This window comes from Macaca thibetana, chromosome 13 (genome assembly GCF_024542745.1).
Source record: "Macaca thibetana thibetana isolate TM-01 chromosome 13, ASM2454274v1, whole genome shotgun sequence".
In the NCBI taxonomy this organism is placed as follows: Eukaryota; Metazoa; Chordata; class Mammalia; order Primates; family Cercopithecidae; genus Macaca; species Macaca thibetana.
Window position 1 is genome coordinate 18,945,994 of NC_065590.1, and position 20,325 is coordinate 18,966,318.

General features: G+C 37.4%; 1 protein-coding gene across 6 annotated transcripts in view; it reads right to left on the reverse strand.

Annotated features, from left to right (window-relative positions):
* Window positions 1-20,325, reverse strand: part of CCDC138 (coiled-coil domain containing 138) — a 129,976-nt gene that overhangs the window by 52,071 nt on the left and 57,580 nt on the right. For all 6 annotated transcript variants that reach the window (XM_050753030.1, XM_050753029.1, XM_050753032.1 and 3 more), the window contains 2 exons: window positions 19,229-19,421; window positions 8,983-9,159 (listed from right to left, as the gene is read on the reverse strand). In XM_050753030.1, coding sequence (XP_050608987.1) covers window positions 8,983-9,159; window positions 19,229-19,421 — 370 coding nt within the window. The remainder of the gene's footprint in view (window positions 1-8,982; window positions 9,160-19,228; window positions 19,422-20,325) is intronic.

The window sequence follows — 20,325 nt, forward strand, 5'->3', positions numbered from 1 at the left end:
AAAAAGAACAAAGAAAGTGGACAGGACTGGCAGGAAGTTTGGAAAGATCCCAGAATTTCTGTCAGGGCTGATTAGGGAGGGTCTTCTCCAGAATGAGTCCATGCCATGAAGACTAAGAGAGGTAACTATTTTGTCTATGGCACAAAAACATCAACAGAGAATGTCAAGGAAAAAGAAGAAACAGGGAAATATTTTCCCCAAAAGACAAAGAGATGAATCTCTAGAAACTGATCCTAATGAAATGGAGATACATCAATTAACTGACAGAGAATTTGAAATCATTACTACTGAATAAGCTCCCACATGTACACACTTAAGTTTTGTATACAGTTATTCACAGAAGCACTGTTTATACTAGCCAAAGACTAGAAACAGCCAAAATATCCATCAATGGTGGTCTGCTTAAATGAATGAATTTTAATTGAAGAAATTATGCATTTATATAAGAAGATCTTTAAGATATAAAGCTGACAATAACAAATATTATATATTATATATAATATATAAAAGTAGCATTCCTGTGATAAAAAGTAAAAAGTAAAAATGAGTATGTATTTGTGTGTGTGTGTGTGTGTGTGTGTGTGTGTTTGTATGTGTCTGCAGTTGTTCCCTCCAGGGAGGGAAACAGTAACTGAAAGCAGACTTCTCACTTTTGCACTTTTGAAATTATGAGATAGGCGAATGTGTTACTATTTATTTATTTTCTTAAAACAGGGCCTCACTCTTGCCCAGGCTGGTGTGCAGTGGCATATTAATAGCTCAGTACAACCTTGAACTCTAGGGCTCAAGCGATTCTCCCACCAAAGCCTCTCAAGTAGCTGGGACTGCAAGTGCACACCATTATGCCAAGCTAATTTTTTTTTTTTTTTTAGACGGAGTCTCGCTCTGTTGCCCAGGCTGGAGTGCAGTAGCACATTCTCAGCTCACTGCAACCTCTGCCTCCTGGGTGCAAGTGATTCTCCTGCCTCAGCCTCCCGAGTAGCTGGGACTACAGGTATGTGTCACCACGCCTGGCTAACTTTTTGTATTTTTAGTAGAGATGGGGCTTCACCATGTTAGCCAGGCTGGTCTCAATCTCCTGACCTCATGATCTGCCCGCCTTGGTCTCCCAAAGTGCCGGGATTAGAGGCATGAGCCACCGTGTCTGGCCAATTTTTAAATTTTTTTGTAGAGATGGGCCTTACTATGCTGCCCAGGCTGGTCTCAAACTCCTGGGATCAAGCAGTCCTCCCTCCTAAGCCTCCCAAAGTGCTGGGATTACAGGCATAGGCCACCACACCTGACCTTGAATGTGTTACCTTTTAAACAATAAACACAATTTTGTTAAAAATAATTCCCTAAGTTAAATAGCTGGAGAACTTTAATTTTAAAAAAATAAATAAATAAAAATAGTGTGTTCATCATCCAGATATTTAATTATTCGCTTTCTTAGCTTTTTCTACTACACTAATTGGTGGGTTAGATTTTATCCTCCATCATATGCAATGTTTTGTTTTTTTTCCACAAAATATTAGAATGGGTTTCTTCAAAATATGCTATAGAACACAAACTTAAAAGTTGACCAAAAAGGGCTCACTAGTGTTACACACTAGCGTAATGCATCGTCTGTTACCTAGTGTTACACATGAGAAAGACCAGCCTTTTATCTTAGAAACAGATTCTGTTAACAGTGTCAAACAAGGGGATGCAAACTATCATTAAAGTGATTATGTAACTTTTAATAGAGCTGTAAATATGGCAGCATTCAGAGGCCAGTAGCAAATATATGGCTACAAGCACTCATTAATTGACTCTTAAGTAGACTTCAGAAGTTACAGAAGGAAGTGTTAGTTCATTAGGTCCCTGTGCCACGTATCCCTGAAGTGGCTGACCAAGAACAACTTCAAAGCTCTTTTGTGCTGGGAAAGAATGCCAATGAATCAATTTTCTTATCCAATTTCATAAAACTCAATTGCCTTAATAAATAGTAAACGATAGTAAACATAATGAAATATTAAGCAATAATTAAAAACAAAGGTTATGTGGAAATATATTAAAAAGCTCCTCACTTAATTAAAGTCAACAAACCAGAATAGAAAGAAAAAGATCTAGGAGTTTTACTACCTAAAAATCCCCAAGTCTTGATGATGCCCAACAAAGCTCTTCCCAATGAGCAACCCAGCTTGTTTTCTGATTCTTCTACTTCTCTGCCCTCACTACCTCTGCTTCAGCTACACTGGCTTCTCTAATGTTTCTTGAAAACACTACACATCTAAAGTACAGCACAGCCTTTGCTACAGTTGTATATTATTCAGTTATTAAAAATAAACCTTCCCATTGTATTTCCTAAAGGGAATTTTTCCATGTAAAAGCTTGTAACTGAGGAAACAGATTATATGTATGTAGGATTGATTAGGTTGGTGCTTTGTTAGAAACATTGCATCTATAATTTCATTGAAATTATCCTTCCTTTAATCTCCTAAATAATAAAAAAACATAATAGAATGATTGAATAAATTTAAAATAGCAAAAAGGGAAGAAGTTATGTTGTTCAAATCAAGAAAAACTTGTCAATGAAAAATAGTACCTGCATCAGACAGAAAGATCTCAAATTAACAACCTAATATTGCAACTAAACAATATGGATATGTTCAGAAGTAAGTTCTAGATTTGCAGAACAACTTTAATGCCTGGAGTATGGTACAAAGTTTTTGTTGATTCTTTGTTATCTTTATTATTTTTTACCCAAATTGACACAAAGAATTTAAACAGAACAACTCAAGTATGTCCTTGTAATATTTCCTAGGATTTTCTTGCATTTTAAACAGATAAACATAGCCTACTTGCAAATATGCAACTGTATATGCACTAGTATCTAACCATGTAAAAAAAAGAAAAGGTGGCCAACATCAAAAAAACCGTCTGTAGAAAAAAAGATACAAAATAGTTATGTATCTTTGATAGCAAAGATATATTTTTCTGGGATATCTGTTGGTTTTTTAATTAAATGAAAATTATATATCTTTACCATGTACAATATATTTCAATATCATGTAGTATGTAGACATTGTGGAATGGCTAAATCAGGCTAAATAACATATCCATTACCTCACATATTTGCTTTGTTGTGGTGGTAACATTTAAAATGTACTCTGTTAGCAATTTTCAAGTATGTAATATACCTGTTATTAACTGTAATTACCACATTATACAGGTTGAGCATCCCTAATCTGAAAATCCAAAATCCCCCATCATATGCAATGGGAACCAGTCACAGGCACTTGGAGTAAGGCCCACTGACACCACCTCCCAGCCTGTGAAGACTCCTGAGGAAGCTCTGCACTCCCTAGAGCACTGTAAACACAATGCTTTGAAACATGGCACCTCACAAGGCTGGTCAGCAATGCCATTTAGTAAGATAAGATAACCCATTTGCAAATAAATTCCATCGAGATTTCTTTTGCAGCAACTTTTTCCTTTTTTTAAGTGGCATGGGTCATTCCCACAACCACAGAATATATATTCTTCTCATCTGCATGTGAAACGTATTCTATGATTGACCACATGCTCAGTAAAGTCTCAACAAATCAAAAACAAACAAACAAACAAACAAAACTGAAATCATACCAAGAATCCTCTTGGGCCACAGTGGAATAAAAATAGAAATCAATACAAAGAGGAACTCTCAAAAACACGCAAACACATGAAAACTAAAGAACTTACTCCCAGATGACTTTTGGGTAAACAACAAAATTAAGGCAGAAATAAAAAAAATTCTGTGAAACAATGAAAATCAAGATATAACATATTAAAACCTTTAGGATGCAGTAAAAACAGTGTGAAGAAGAAAGTTTAGGCCAGGCGCGGTGGCTCACGCCTGTAATCCCAGCACTTTGGGAGGCTGAGGTGGGCAGATCACTGGAGGTCAAGAGTTTGAGACCAGCCTGGCCAATATGGTGAAACCCCAACTCTACTAAAAATCTGAAAATTAGCTGGGTGTGGCAGTTTGCGCCTGTAGTCCCAGCTACTCAGGAGGCTGAGGCAGAAGAATAGCTTGAACCCAGGAGGGGGAGAATGCAGTGAGCCGAGATCGTGCGACTGCACTCCAGCCTGGCTGACAGAGCAAGACTCTGTCTCAAAAAAAAAAAAAAAAAAAAAAAAAAAAAAAAAAAAAAAAAGGAAGAAAGTTTATAGTGCTAAATGTCTACATAAAAAAGAAAAATCTCAAATTAACAACCTAATGTCACACCTACAGGAACTAGAAAAAAAAGAACAAATTAAATCCAAAGCTAGCTGAAGAAATAATAAAAACAGAGCAGAAGTAAATGAAGTTGAGACTAAAAGAACTATACAAGGATCGACAAAATGAAAACGTGGTTTTTTGAAAGGATAAACGAGATCAATAAACCACTAGCTAGATTAACAAAGAAAAAAAGAGAGACGATCCAAATAAGCACAACCAGAAATGACAAAGGTGACATTACAACTAATCCCACAGAAATAAATTTTAAAAAAAATCCTCGGAGACTACTATGAACATCTCTATGCACATAAACTAGAAAATCTAGAGGAAATGGATAATTACCCAGAAATATACAACCTCCCAAGATAGAATCAGGAAGAAATTGAAACCCTGAACAGACCAGTATCGAGCTCCAAAATTGAATCAGTAATAAAACCCTTACCTCACCAACCAAAAAAAAAAAAAAAGGTCCTGGACCCGATGGATTCACAGCCAAATTCCACCAGATGAACAAAGTAAGAGCTGATACCAATTCTACTGAAACTATTTCCAATATATCGAGGAGGAGGGACTCCTCCCTAACTCACTCCAAAACCCAGTATCATCCTGATGCCAAAATCTGGCAAAGACACAACACAAGTAGAAAACTATAGGCCAATATCCCTGATCAACACAGAATCAAAAATCTTCAACAAAATACTGGCAAACAGAACTTAGTAGCACATCAAATAGGTAATCCACCACGATCAAGTGGACTTTATTCCTCAGATGCAAGGATGATTCAATATACGTAAATCAGTAAATGTAAAAAGAGAATTAAAAATAAAAACCATATGATCTTATCAATAGATGCAGAAAAAACGTTAGGGCCGGGCGCGGTGGCTCAAGCCTGTAATCCCAGCACTTTGGGAGGCCAAGACGGGTGGATCACGAGGTCAGGAGATAGAGACCATCCTGGCTAACACGGTGAAACCCCGTCTCTACAAAAAAAAATACAAAAAACTAGCCGGGCGAGGTGGCGGGCGCCTGTAGTCCCAGCTACTCGGGAGGCTGAGGCAGGAGAATGGCGGGAACCCGGGAGGCGGAGCTTGCAGTGAGCCGAGATCTGGTCACTGCGCTCCAGCCTGGGCGACAGAGCAAGACTCCGTCTCAAAAAAAACAAACAAACAAACAAACAAAAAAAAGTTAGATAAAATCCAAGATCTCTTTAGGATAAAAAGAAAACCCTCAACAAACTAGGCATCGAAACAATAAGAGTCATCTATGACTAAACTACAGTCAATATCATATTTAATGGGGAAAAGTTAAAAGAGTTTCCCCTAAAATTTGGAGCAGAACAGGTATGTCCACTTTCACGACTCCTACAACAAAATACTAAAGTCCTAGCAAGAGCAATCAGCCAAGAGAAAGAAAGAAAAGGCATCCAAAGAGGAAGACAAGTTATCTCTGTTCACTGACAACAGGATTCTATATCTAGAAAACCCTAAAGATCCTGCCAAAAGACTCCCAGACCTGAAACATGACTTCAGTGAAGTTTGAAGGTACAAATTCAATGTACAAAATCAGTAGCTTACATCAAAACAACATATTTAAGAAAAAAAATCAGAAGCATTTCTATACACCAATAACATTCAAGCTGAAAACCAAATCAAGAGTGCAATCCCATTTACAATAGCCACACACACACAAGATGCTTAGGAATACACCTAACCAGGAAGGTGAAGTATCTCTACAAGGAGAACTATAAAACACTACTAAAGGAAATCACAGATGACATAAACAGATGGAAAAACATTCCATGCTCATGGACTGGAAGAATTAAGATCATTTAAATGGTTATATTGCCTAAAGCAATCTATGGATTCAACACAATTCCTATCAAATTACCAATATAATTCTTCACAGAATTAGAAAAAAAAATTTGAAGAGTCATATGGAACCAAGAAAGAGCCCAAATAGCCAAAACAATCTTAAGCAAAAAGAACAAAGCTGGAAGCATCATGTTAATCTGACTTCAAACTATACTACAAGGCTATAGTAACCGAACACCATGGTACTGGTATATAAAGAGACACATAGACCAATGGAACAGAATAGAGAAACCAGAAACAAAGTCACATACCTACAACCAACTGATTTTCAACAAAGAAAATCACAATATACAAAAATTAACCCAAGATGGAACAAAGCCTTAAATGAAAGATGTCAAATTATAAAAATCCTAGAAGAAAATCTAGGAAATACTCTTCTGGACATTGGCCTAGGCGAAAAATTTAAGATAAAGTCCTCAAAAGCAAATGCAATAAAAATAAAAATTGACAATTGGGACTTAATTAAAATAAAGAGCTTCTGTGCAGCAAAAGAAACTATCAACAGAGTAAACAGACAACCTACAGAATGGGAGAAAATATTTGCAAACTCTGCATCCAGCAAAGGACTAATATCCAGAATCTACAAGGAGCTCAAACAAATCAACAAGAAAAAGCAACCCCCTTAAAAAGTGGGCAAAGGACACGAACAAATACTTCTCAAAAGAAGACATACAAGTGGCCAATAAGTATATTAAAAAATGCTCAACATCACTAATCATCAGAGAAATGCAAACCAAAACCACAGTGAGATGCCATCTCACACCAGTCAGAACGGCTATTATTAAAAAGTCAAATAGAACTGCCATTCAATTCAGCAATCCTACTACTGGGTATATACCCAAAGGAAATGAAATTGTTCTACCAAAAAGATACCTGCACTCACATGCGTATTGCAGCAGCTGTATTCAAAATAGCAAAGATGTGTAATCAACCTAGATGCCCATCAATGGTGGATCAGATAAAGAAAATGTGGTATATATACACCATGGAATACCATGCAACCATGAAAAAAGAATGAAATAATGTTCTTTGCAGCAACATGGATGCAGCTGGATGCCATTATCCTAAGTGACGAGTTCAACTGAAGCCCAAACCTCAGTTAGCATCACACAATAAATCCATGTAACACACCTGCACATGTACCCGCTAAATCTAAAATTAAAAAAAAAAAAAAAAATAGCATGAGAAAATTAAATATATGGTAAAAGGGGTTTCCAATCTCAAACCTAGAAAAATGAAAAACCAACAGCTAAAGAAGTATTTGCTACACTTTGATCGATCTTTCATCCCTCTAATAAATTGTACTAGCTGACCAACAGGCACTGAATTTACAGTAAAATTCAAGCAAGTAAATGCTCTTCAGACAGACATCATCAAAGATTCACCCATTTCCAAACTTCCAAATTTTTCTCATCACTGAAAAACAATATGGCTTTAGTAGTGATCACCATTAGATACTGCTTATTAATTTGAACAAGGGCACAGCGTTTTTTTTTTGTTTTGTTTTTGTTTTTTTTTTTTGAGACAGAGACTTGCTCTGTCACCCAGGCTGGCGTACTGTGGCACAATCTTGGCTCACTGCAACCACCACCTCCTGGGTTCAAGCGATTCTTCTGCCTCAGTGTCCTGAGTAGCTGGCATTGTATACAGGCGCACACCACCATGCCTGGCTAATTTTTGTATTTTTAGTAGAGACAGGATTTCACCATGTTGGCCAGGCTGGCCTTGAACTCCTGACCTCCAGTGATCTGCCCGCCTTGACCTCCCAAAGTGCTAGGATTACAGGCATGAGCCACTGCACCCGGCTGAATTTGAGAGTAACCTGAACAATGGTAAACTAATGTGAATGACTGTTGACTATCTCATCTAATAGAATTTTTTCAAATTTGCATTTGCAGTACCACAATTGTCATTTCACCCAAGCAGGTCAACTATTTCATAAAATTATATTTTGTTTTCCTTTGACAATGAGAAAGATGTCATCTCTGTCATATTCAGAAAGATTTGTTTCTAATGAACAGACATTTGCATCTGGTATGATTTTTGTTTTTCTCATTAAAAGAAAAATCCCTGTGAAACAAGTTGGGAATCTAGGCACTGAAGTAATACTGGATCCCTCAGTTCACTAACTTTTCACTTTTCATTCTACTCCTTACATTAGTAAACTGAAATACAAAACTCCACAATTACTAATCTAGGTAGCTAGTCATCAACTATAAGTCCAATATTTTAACAGTTACAAATAGCTAAAAACGTTGATAAAACATATCAGACAATATAGGACATTTTGGGACAGAAGAAGAAAATAAACCTGGAAAACCTAGTTACAGTGCTTCGGCAGAATAAGCCTTATGTCTAGAGTCAGAGATCTGGCTTTAAGTCTCAGTTCTACTTGTGTTTAGCTGGGGAGTCCCTGGAGAACTTACCTAATTTTTTAGTGATATTATTAATGACTCAATTAAATAGCATCAAAAATATTCTTAAGCATTTAAAAATGCAATAGTCTGGGCGCGGTGGCTCATGCCTGTAATCCTGGCACTTTGGGAGGCCGAGGCTGGCGGATTCCGAGGTCAGAAGATAGAGACCATCCTGGCCAACATGGTGAAACCCCATTTCTACTAAAAATACAAAAATTAGCTGGGCGTGGTGGCGTGTGCCTGTAATTCCAGCTACTCAGGAGGCTGAGGCAGGAGAATTGCTTGAACCAGGGAGTTGGAGGTTGCAGTGAGCTGAGATTGTGCCACTGCACTCCAACGTGGTGACAAAGCGAGACTCTGTCTCAAAAGAAAAAAAGCAATAGTATCTGATATGTGGAGTTATACATGCAGACAAGATGAAGACAGAAAAATCATCCTGCTTTCTTTACACATATAGAACTTAAAAACTTACTAGATTCCACCGTCATCTGTAGCAAACTGTCAATAACATTAGACAGTAGTCCTTTACTGGATATTCTTAGATGACTTAATATTACTGGAACAGCTTGATACTCCAAAAACAAGGTTTTTCCTTCTTCTGTCTTCAAGTCCAAACAAAGAGAATCGAATGCCTGAGCCAGGTAATCAGCTGGAAAATAGTTATGTACAATCAACTGCAGTTTTGCTAGTTTAGGTGGCAATCAGAAACAGAAGGTAAAAAAGCAATGTCGTTACTTTAACTTAAAAGAGAAACAAAAATCAAATAAGAGATCACAGTCTAAATTTAGATTCTAACCAATTTGTCAGAACTGGAACGGGGAAGGAGAGAGGAGACATTATGACAGGGTAAATTTCATTTAGAATTTTCATGTTTTAACACCAAAATAACAACACGCATTTTTTAATACTAAGGAAGAAAAACAATGCTTATTAGTATCACACATGTTTATTTTCCATATTTGATAACTACTAAATGCTTCCAAAAACTTAGTATTTCTATCTCTATAAAAGCTTTCTAAGACTATGTTTTTTGTTGCTGCTTCCTAAATGTTTACCTACTTCAAAATGTAATTTATACAAACACGCTAAATGAATTTTAAATAAGGATTTCTGTCTCCTAGTAAAGCTGAAACAAAAGACCAAAGATAATTTCAAGAAGATGAAATATGCTCTGGTGTGTCACTTTTCATGACACATCTGCCATTAAAAATGGCAGCAAGATTTTAACCAGGCCAGCGCTATGACGAATCCTGAATCAGAATCCCTGAAACCTTCTTAAAGATGTCCCACAGATGACTGAGAAACCTGCAATGCCAGGACTGGGAAGCACTAATTTAACCAGAATCAATGCAAATGTAGTAGTAAGATAGTTGCATCATTACACTTCAGTACACTACACAACCCAAGTCCCTATGCTTACAACAGTCTTACCTTATGCTTTTAACGTACAATAATCAAGTTTTCTAAAACTCACCTTTCAAAATGCTATTCAGAGGAATAAAAAAACTGCTCATGCTATCCAAGTAAAAATTTTTACACTGAGATTTCTGTTTAAAGGAGAAGACTCAAGAGCACCATGAAATACTGAAAGTACAACAGAATCACCGTATTAAAATGTACTCTTTTGTAGCTTCATGTTGCATTTCTTTTTTGCTGTTTCAGCTTACATAATAAATAATTTAAAACCCTGGTTATTAAGAATGAGAAGTTTAGAGTAACTTATGTGAAGTGAGAATACATATGAAACTATTTTGAGAAATTAAGATCTGTGCCTCTGGATCAATTATACTGAACTCCATTTTTACCGCTGGTAGAATTTAGTTCAAGGAACACTAACAGTACTGTACTTAATTTTGTTTAAAAAAAAAGTTGTAGGGGCCGGGCGCGGTGGCTCAAGCCTGTAATCCCAGCACTTTGGGAGGCTGAGACGGGCGGATCACAAGGTCAGGAGATCGAGACCATCCTGGCTAACACGGTGAAACCCCGTCTCTACTAAAAAAAAAATACAAAAAAACCTAGCCGGGCGAGGTGGCGGGCACCTGTAGTCCCAGCTACTCAGGAGGCTGAGGCAGGAGAATGGCGTGAACCCGGGAGGCGGAGCTTGCAGTGAGCTGAGATCCGGCCACTGCACTCCAGCCCGGGCGACAAAGCAAGACTCTGTCTCAACAACAACAACAACAACAACAACAACAACAACAACAAAAAAAAGTTGTAAATAAATGAGTATTAAGTTAAACAAAGTTGCTACATTCTGTTCAGACTTGCCTTATTTAGAAACATCCTTTTTTTTTTTTTTTTTTTTAGCAACACCACAGGTAGAAGAGTATACACAGATGAAGCCTGAACGCAACTCTTTAGAGGAACAAAAGTTTTATCACAGTGCCACCTACTGTATTTGACACAAATTATTCTTAGTATATAATCTGACAAGGTTAAACAGGTTAAATACTATAACAGTTTTTAAAAATGCGCTGACTACTATATGGTATTAAGTTTGCAAACTTTAAAAAATTGCCCTTCAGGATTAGAAAAACTGTATTTGGTTACTTTGTCACAAGTGACCTTATCTTTTAGGGATAAATCAAAATTATGTCCTCATTTTAATTCTGTCTTCATTTTAATTTATTGAGTATTTCAGATTTTCTAAAAAGACCAATTTAACTTCTAAAAGAGTATTTTTAAAATTTTAGTTATCAATTATATCAAAGTTGATTTTTTATAAATGTTGTATTATTGAGTCTTTTAACAGTGTCCTGGCAATCAAATGTAACCTTTTTATTCCCTAACAAAAGTCAAACTGCAAACTATTGATCTTAATCAGTATGAAATAGGGTTTTCCATTATTTTGTTTATATGGCAAATTTTAAAATGATTAGAAAGTCTTTCGCAGAAACTCCCATCGAAAGGTGAACTCTACTGCACACCCTTTGAATCTGGGCTAACCTCGTGACTTAACCAATAAAACGTAGCAGAAATGATGCTGTGTGAATTAGGAGCCTGAGGCTCAGCTAGATACTCTTCACCTATAAACCAGCCCCTGGAGAGAGGCCAACAAAGAACAGCAGAACCTAGCCCAGCCCAGCCAAATATCCAGCTGAGCTGAGCCCAAATTACCAACCCAAAGAACTGTGAGCTGGTGAATAAAATGGTGGTTGAGCTAAGTCACTAAGTGTCTGGCAGTTAATTAGGCAGGAATAGACAGACAACTAATGTAGTCTAACAGACCTCAATTCTGGTCTCGAGTAAAACCAACTCTTAAAAGTTTTATAATAAGTGATAATGTCTACTGATAACAACAGTAGCTAGTTTAAGACTTTATGCCAGACTTGCTAAACCTTTACATCAATTCTCTCATTAAAAAATAATTGTAGTGGAAATAGTAAAACAAACAAAAAAGACCTTCCAAATATCACACAGCTAGTAGTGAAGTGAAGATTCAAACCTTAGTTGTCTGACTATAGAGTTGAAGGAACTACTACATTATACTGGCTTCCTACCAAATCAAACTTTCCTATTAACTGAGAACAGCAACAATTCCCTACATTTCTCTAGACCTAAAGTATAAGTTCACAATTTAAAAATACATAAATCTGCTTTAAGAGCCAAGTGCCAAGTAGAACAGACAAATGTCCTAGTCCTAATGTACACATTTTAAATATATATATTTATATATATAATATATTGCATATTTTATATGCAATTATTTTATATGCAAAATCATTTTATATGCAAAATTATTTTATATGCAAATTATTTTATATGCAAATAGAAGACAGTTGGCTGGGGATGGCTCGTGCCTGTAACTCCACTGCTTTGAGGGGCCAAGGTGGGAATATAGCTTCAGCCCAGGAGTTTGAGACCAGCTTGGGCAACACGGCAAGAGCTCATCTCTACAAAAAATAAAAAATTAGTTGGGCATCGTAGTGCACAACTGTAGTCCCAGTTACTTGGAAGCCTGAGGCAAGAGGACTGCTTGAGCCCAGGAGTTCAAGGTTGTGGTGAGCTATGATTGCACCACTGCATTACAGCCTGAATGACAGAGTGAGACCTCATCTCTCAAAAAAAAAAAAAAAAAAAAAGAAGAAGAAGAAAGCTATCAGTAAACCAAATAATTCTATCAAGTAAAATTCCTACAACTTCTTTTAACAATTTCTAGATTACAATGGTACAAATATATTGAAGGTTTTATTAATTAAAATATGCATAGATTTCTATATCTCCATACTTATCATTGTTAATGACATATAATATTGCACCATGCTCATGATGCTATGGTTAAGGGCCCAATATTTCTAGAAAATCTGGGTCAATTATATTAGACTGACCCTGTTTGCTCTTCCATAAAAATGACATCACCACCTACGTCATAGTTATTGCAGGGAATAAATTTGAAACAATCAAGTATAATGACTAAAACAATGCCAGCAAAGTCCAAGAACTTGGCTGATGTTCATTTTCTTCACTATTCCGATTGTGGGTCTACCAGCTATTTATCTTTTCTCATTATTACAAACAGCATATTAACACCTTTGAACATTTTTACCTTTGCAATTATTTCTTGCAATAGATCTCATGAAAAGTTATGATGTATTTTGGTGATGTTTGTGAGCAAAGTGCACTTCAAAAATATTAACTTTGATACAAACAAAATTGTGCCTATATCCTCTCAGTGACACATTATATTTGATCATTTTACTTCTGTAATGGTTACGTTATATATATATATTTTTTAGTTCAGGGGTACATGTGCAGGTTTGTTACATAGGTAAACTTGTGTCATGGGGGTTTGTTGTACAGATTATTACCCAGGTATTAAGCCTAGTACCCATTAGTTATTTTTCCTGATCCTGCCCCTCCTCCCATCCTTTTATAGGCCCCAGTGTGTGCTGTTCCCCTCTTGTGTATCCATGTGTTCTCATCATTTAGCTCCCACTTATAAATGAGAACATGTGTTATTTGATTTTCTGTTCCTGCATTAGTCTGCTAAGGATAATGGCCTCCAGCTCCATCCACATCCCTGCAAAGGACATGATCTCATTCTTTTTGATGGCTGCATAGTATTCCATAGTGTATATGTACCACATTTTCTTTATCCAGGTTATCTTCGATGGGCATTTGGGTTGATTCCATGACTTTGCTATTGTGAATAGTGCTGCAATGAACGTAATGCATGCATGTGTCCCCATAATAGAACAATTTCTATTCCTTTGGGTATATACCCAGTAATGGGATTGCTGGGTTGAATGGCATTCGTCTTTAGGTCTTTGAGGAATTCCCATACTGTCTTCCACAATGGCTGAACTAATTTACACTCTCACCAACAGTGTATAAGTGTTCCTTTCTTTCCATAAAGAAGAGTTACATCTTACAGTTAAATTTTATTTCAGAGATTGAGCATAATAACATACTGATTAAGTGTGCAAGCTAAACGTTTTTATGCCTCAATTTCCTCATTTGTAAAATTACAACAATAATATTGACATCCATGAACTGTTGTAAGGATTAAATGAGTTAATATATATAAAGTGCTCGGCCTATAACATAGTAAGTGCTATACAGGTGTTTGTTATTTCTTTGGTTATCTCAGGAAGTGCACGTTCTTACGTAGTCATAAAATAGGCTTCAGAAGGTAGGCTTCAGCAATTGATAGAGGCTAAATTAGGCTCTGTCAAATGCAGATTGTATCGCTTTGGCACAATTATCTACTTTTGTAAACCTCATCACTAATATGAGGATAACAATATTCAGAGATAAGGTATAAAGAGCTTAGCATCTGTAGTGTGATGATATATACATAAGTTTTCCTCTCGTTAGTCTTTTGTTATCATGTTGGGTGTGTGAGGCCTCAGGGGAAGGTCTCTGACCTTCTCCTGCCCTCCTTTCACCTGGCCCAAGCCAGGACTCTAATCTTTCCTGGATTTTCTGATTGTGGGTCTTAAGACCCTCCCCAGTGAGAGTCCTGCCCTATATCCTGGGGGACAGAATTGTGATGTCAGGAAGTCTCCATAAAAACCCAAGAGAAAGGCCGGGCATGGCGGCTCACGCCTGTAATCTCAGCACTTTGGGATGCCGAGGTGGGTGGATCACCTGAGTTCAGGAGCTCAACACCAGCCTGGCCGACATGGTGGAACCCTGTCTCTACTAAAAAGACAAAAATCAGCTGGGCATGGTGGCAGGCACCCGTAAGCCCAGCTACTCAGGAGGCTGAGGCAGCAGAATTGCTTGAACCTGGGAGGCAGAGGTTGCAGTGAGCCGAGATTACGCCATTGCACTCCAGCCTGGGCAACAAGAGCAAAACTCCGTCTCAAAAACAAACAAACAACAAAAAAGAAAACACTCAAGAGAAATGGGTTCAGAGAGCTTCCAGATGGCTGGACACATGGAGGTTCCTGGAGCATGGTGCCCCAGAGAGGGTGCAGAGGCTCCACACCCCTTCCCCTATACCTTGCCCTCTCTCTTCATCCACATCATTTGCAATATCCTTTATAATAAACTGGTTAAGTGTTTCCCTGAGTTCTATGAGCTATTCCAGCAAATTAAACCCAAAGAGGGGGTTGTGGAAACCCCAATTTGAAGCCAGTTGGTCAGAAGTTCCAGAGGGCCAGACTTGCAACTGGTGTGGCATGAGGCAGCCTTGGAGACTGAGCACCCAACTTGTGGGATCTGACACTATCTCCAGGTGGATCGTGTCAGAAGTGAATTGGAGCAGCTTTGTGTCTGCTGCTTGGTGTGTGGGGAAAAACCTCCAAATGTTTTGTCACAGAAGTCTTCTTCTGTGTGGATGATTATTGTCATGTGAGAGTAGAGAAAAAACACAGTTATAGAGTTTTCCCTAGACAGCACTGTGGTGTCAAAACTCACCAAGTGGCCGGGCGCAGTGGCTCACGCCTATAATCCCGGCACTTTGGGAGGCTGAGGCAGGTGGACCACAAGGTCAGGAGTTCAAGATCAGCCTGGCCAACATGGTGAAACCCCGTGTCTACTAAAGATACAAAAAATTAGCCGGGCGTGGTGGCGCATGCCTATAATCCCAGCTACTCAGGAGGCTGAGGCAGGAGAATCGCTTGAACCTGGGAGGTGGAGGTTGCAGTGAGCCAAGATCATGCCATTGCACTCCAGCCTGGGTGACAGGGCGAGACTCTGTCTCAAAAAAAAAAAAAAACTTACCAAGTATTATGTATGCTGATTCTTATATGAACAGTCTATTCAATAAAACCAGGTATCATCTTTATAGATCTATACATATCTGGATTAAGCAGCTAATATTATGTGTATTATTCAATGCATCTACCTATTACCAATGTGTATTATCCAATGCATCTGCCTATTACCAATACATTTGCCTACTTTATATTTTCTACTAAATTTATCAAATTTGAAACTGATGTTCCTATTTTATAAATAGGAAACATCGTCTTACTAGAGTTAGGTAAGTCTACTCTTATGATTTAAGAGTTTTTCTTATGTTTAAATTTTTAGTTCTCCCATAATTTTTTTCAGTATATTTATATTTAATGATAAAGGATAAATAGCTGTATCATGACAGCGTCCGACAGTGGTTCTGAGCACCATCTGGCTCTGACATTTCTTCCTAGTTCTGGCATGTGCTGGGATTTGGCCAGGACAAAGGCCCCTTTTACACCTGTATTCACTGGCCGGTGCATCCTGTTGAACCCTCCTAGCCCCAAGTCTTGTGTGCAGGCACACCCTACCCGCCTGCAGCTGCTGGAGAGAAGACCTGCAGTTAGAAAGTGCTCTTCTCCCTGAGATTCATCAGCATTCAGGCTTCTTTCTTGATGGCAGCAGCTTGTACCTTGGCCCCAGGTAGTAGATGAACACTGGAACCCCACAGGTTTGGGCTCATAAGAAACCCTTGGGCCTAGGCTGGGAGCGGCCAGACTATAAGGAAAGGGAGAACTCTTGTATCTCTTCCTTGTTCCACAGTGTTTAGTGTCAGATTTTTTTTTTCTTTTTCATTTTTGAGGCTTATGAGGCTGAGGAGCCTGCAGCAAAGGGCATCTATTAGGCAAGAACCTTGTGAGAAAGAATCGGTCATAACAAGTGTGAAGGGAAACTAGACAGTGAAGCCAGGAAGACGTGTCAGGGCCTGTCTGTGGTCTAGGGAGCGGTGATGAAGTCACTGAAAAGGTCACGGAGAGTCACCACAGGAGGCAGTAGTCCTGAAATCTGGTGGCCAGGGTGTGGAGGAAAGGGGTGGCACACAGGTATCTAGAGGAGGCTAAGGAGAAGGGAATAGGAGTGACCATGAGCTCAGTTGGACATGCTCCTTGGATTTCTATGTTTACAGTTTTTACCATATTTGGAAAATTTGGAGTCATTATGTCTTGAAATAGTTTTTGTGTCCCCTCTTCACAGACTCTAAGTACATAATATTAGAATATATGAGTTTGCCTCAAAACTCACTGATGTTCTGTTTTCTCTTTTGTAGATTTTTTTTTTCTCTGTGTGATTCATTTCGGACAGTTTCTACTGCTACATATTCCAGTTCACTAGTCTTTTGTCTGAAATGTCTAATTCTCTCCAGTGTATTTTTAAATTTCAGGCATTGGGTTTTTCATCTCTAGAAATCTGATTGATGTCTTTTTATCCTGTATCTCCCAAGTATCCCCTCACCAGGCTCATATTTTCCTTTACCTTCTTGAACACAGGAATATAGTGATAATAACTCTAGTAAAGTCTTGTCTACTAATTCTATCATCTGTGTCATGATATGATTTGACATGATTCTATGTTCTTAAAAAAATGACTTGCACAGGGAAGCAACGTCATTAATTCAATAAATAATATGAAGTGCCAATTTTGATTCATTTCTGCACTTCCTATTCCCATTGTCCTATTTTGATTAAATAAATTATTACTCATTTTGTATCATTACGTATTAGGATTCTTTTGAAGTCGGCTAAAGCCTCTGCCCCAGTGTTGCTGTTTTACTTGTTTTAAATCATCGCATTTGTTGCAAAGTTTTCCACATAAATTTCCCTATCACTTCCGCAACTTATGCAAACTATATTAGAATTTTAACTGGTATTATACACTAAGCCATGTGGGACATCTTATTCTTAAAACACTTCATCTTCACAGGCAAGAAGAATAAAAGTTCTTTATTTCTGACATTGAACTTCAGCAATAATCTTCATCAACCTATTCATTCATGCATTATTTATGCATATTCTTATGCGCCATTATATTTCTTTGAAAGCCCTCGATTAATATAGTCTCCACAAATAAATGGTTTTCTCTACTCCTTCCCAATATTCATACTTCATTGTTTCATAGCTCGTAACAGATGTCCAAAACTGCTGCACGCAAGTGGTGACAGAGAGCACCTAATTCCCTTCTATTTCACATAAGTATCCCTTATTGTATTTTTGCTTTTTAGCATATTATCAGAAATGAACATTATATGTTATTAAATGATATACTAATGTATGTTGATATATTATTTCAAACATTTTAGTTAAATGATAAATGATTAATAATTTTCCTTATATTAAATTGGCTTCAAATTCTTGATACTAATCTTATTTGATCTTTGGTGAATACATGCTTTAATGTGTGGCTATGGTCTGTCAGCTAAAATTCTTATTTAGAATCTATTTACCTGTGCGTATGTAAGTGTGTGTGTATTTTTTTTTAAATTCGGAGATAGGCCTGTGGTGAGCTTTATTTTGAGCTAATCCCTGCTTCTCGTAAGTCACCTTTCACACACTTACCACCTACTCTATTGTAATTTTGAGAACCATAACCATAAGGAGGCAAAATAATTAAGAAAGCAGTTATATGGTGTTTTACTTTTTCACCGATTCCATACCATCGGGAGAAACTAAATAAACCATACTTCAAAGAAAGAAGTCAAATTAAATTACTGTCATTGCCCATTAATAAAAACAACAATCTGAGTCATATAATTTAACAAACAGGAAAGACAAAAAGATGATATATTTATTTCCTGACTACACTGGCATAACTCACTTTAACAAAAAATTACCACATTTAATAATATAACCTGTTATAGCTAAATATTAAACACATATTAATTAGGGCCAACTCTGAAGGATTTCTAATTCATCCATTTCCTTATTCACTATTATATATGAAGCACTACGCTAGGTGCAGGGTCATTATAAACAAGTTTTTTCTTCAGGAAACTTACAAGCTAGTGCAAGCACTGAAAAACATTTTCTGTAAAGGGCCAGATGACAATATTATAGGTTTTGGGGTCCATACAGTCTCTGCTGCCAGCTACTCAACTCTGTCACTGTAGGGCAAAGAGTCACAGACAATATACAACACATGAGCATGGTTGTGGGAGAAAACTTCATTTACAACACACAGGTGGTAGGCCAGATTTTGCCCATGGACTAGTTTGCCAACCCATTCGCTAGTGGAAAATAATAAACTAACTAGCAATTTCAATTTGATGTGACAAATACAAACAAATGTAGGCAAAAGCTGTTATGGGAATATGACCGAAGACAGTCAAAGGCCTCTTGGGAGGAGGCAACAATTCAACTAAAGACTTCAATTTCTGAAATTCAGCAAATACAAGTAGCTTTTTATAACGTGTAACCATTATAAAACAACTCAAAACCTCATTCTGAAAATGTACCACATATGTGACTATAAAAGAATTGCTTTAATATATGATATTCTCTACTGTTTCTCAAAATTAACCATAAGTACACTTCAAAGCTTACCTTGAGTGACTGTTTTGAGAACAATTAAGGTTGATAAAAATCTCAATGGCAAATTGGAGCTCTTAAAGAAAGCAGCTGTCTTTGGTTTATTCTCCACAGAATGCTGTGGTGAACTATCCTGAATTCCTTTAGTTACCACTCCTTTAAAAATGTCTTCACCCAGTCTCCTCAATGTTGATGTCATAGTCGAGTGCTGTTAAAAATATGTACAATCTTAGTATATTTATTCACATTCAGAATATATCTTCTTTTTTTTTTTTGAGACACAGTCTTGCTCTGTCGTCCAGGTTGGAGTGCGGTGGTACAATCATGGCTCACTGCAGCCTCAAACTCCTGGGCTCAAGCAATCCTCCTACCTCAGCCTCCCAAGAAGCTGGGACTATAGGCACTCACCACCACACCCAGGTTTTTTGGGGTTTTTTTGGTAGAGATGGGTCTAAGTTGCTGAGGCTGGTCTTGAACTCTTGGGCTCAAGTGATCCTCCTACCTTGGCCTCCCAAAATGCTGGGATTACAGGATCATGAGCCACTGCGCCTGGCCAATAACTATTTTAAATATTAAATCAAATATATGTATTAAAAGTAAGTGAATCTGTGGCTAATTTAAAGTTGAAAATATGCAAAATTGGAAAGTGATAATTTTATCAACTTAAAAATTATTTAAAAGTATGACTGTACATTTTTCTAAAACATGTAAGAACATAAGATCATGCTATATTTCTGACACAGAGAACTATCAAGGGAACAGAGGTGGACTACCTACATTCTCGGTTGCTGATTGCTCCACCATCAATGAAAACCAGCTTATCTTTCTGTGTTCGCTTATGAAATGATTATCTAGACCCTCAGTTCCCTTCAGCTCACTCTGACTACAAAAGTCACAGTGACTCCAAAAACTTTTAGCAATTTCAAAACAGTAAAATATTGGGTTAGAATCATGGATAATTCTCATGGAGAATAAAACAAAAACAAAATGGGCAAAACAGAAATATTAGCAAGAAACTACTCCTAAAATAATATATGATCTAATGGTATTTGATATATCTATTAAGAATCAAATGAGGCCAGGCACGGTGGCTCACGCCTGTAATCCCAACA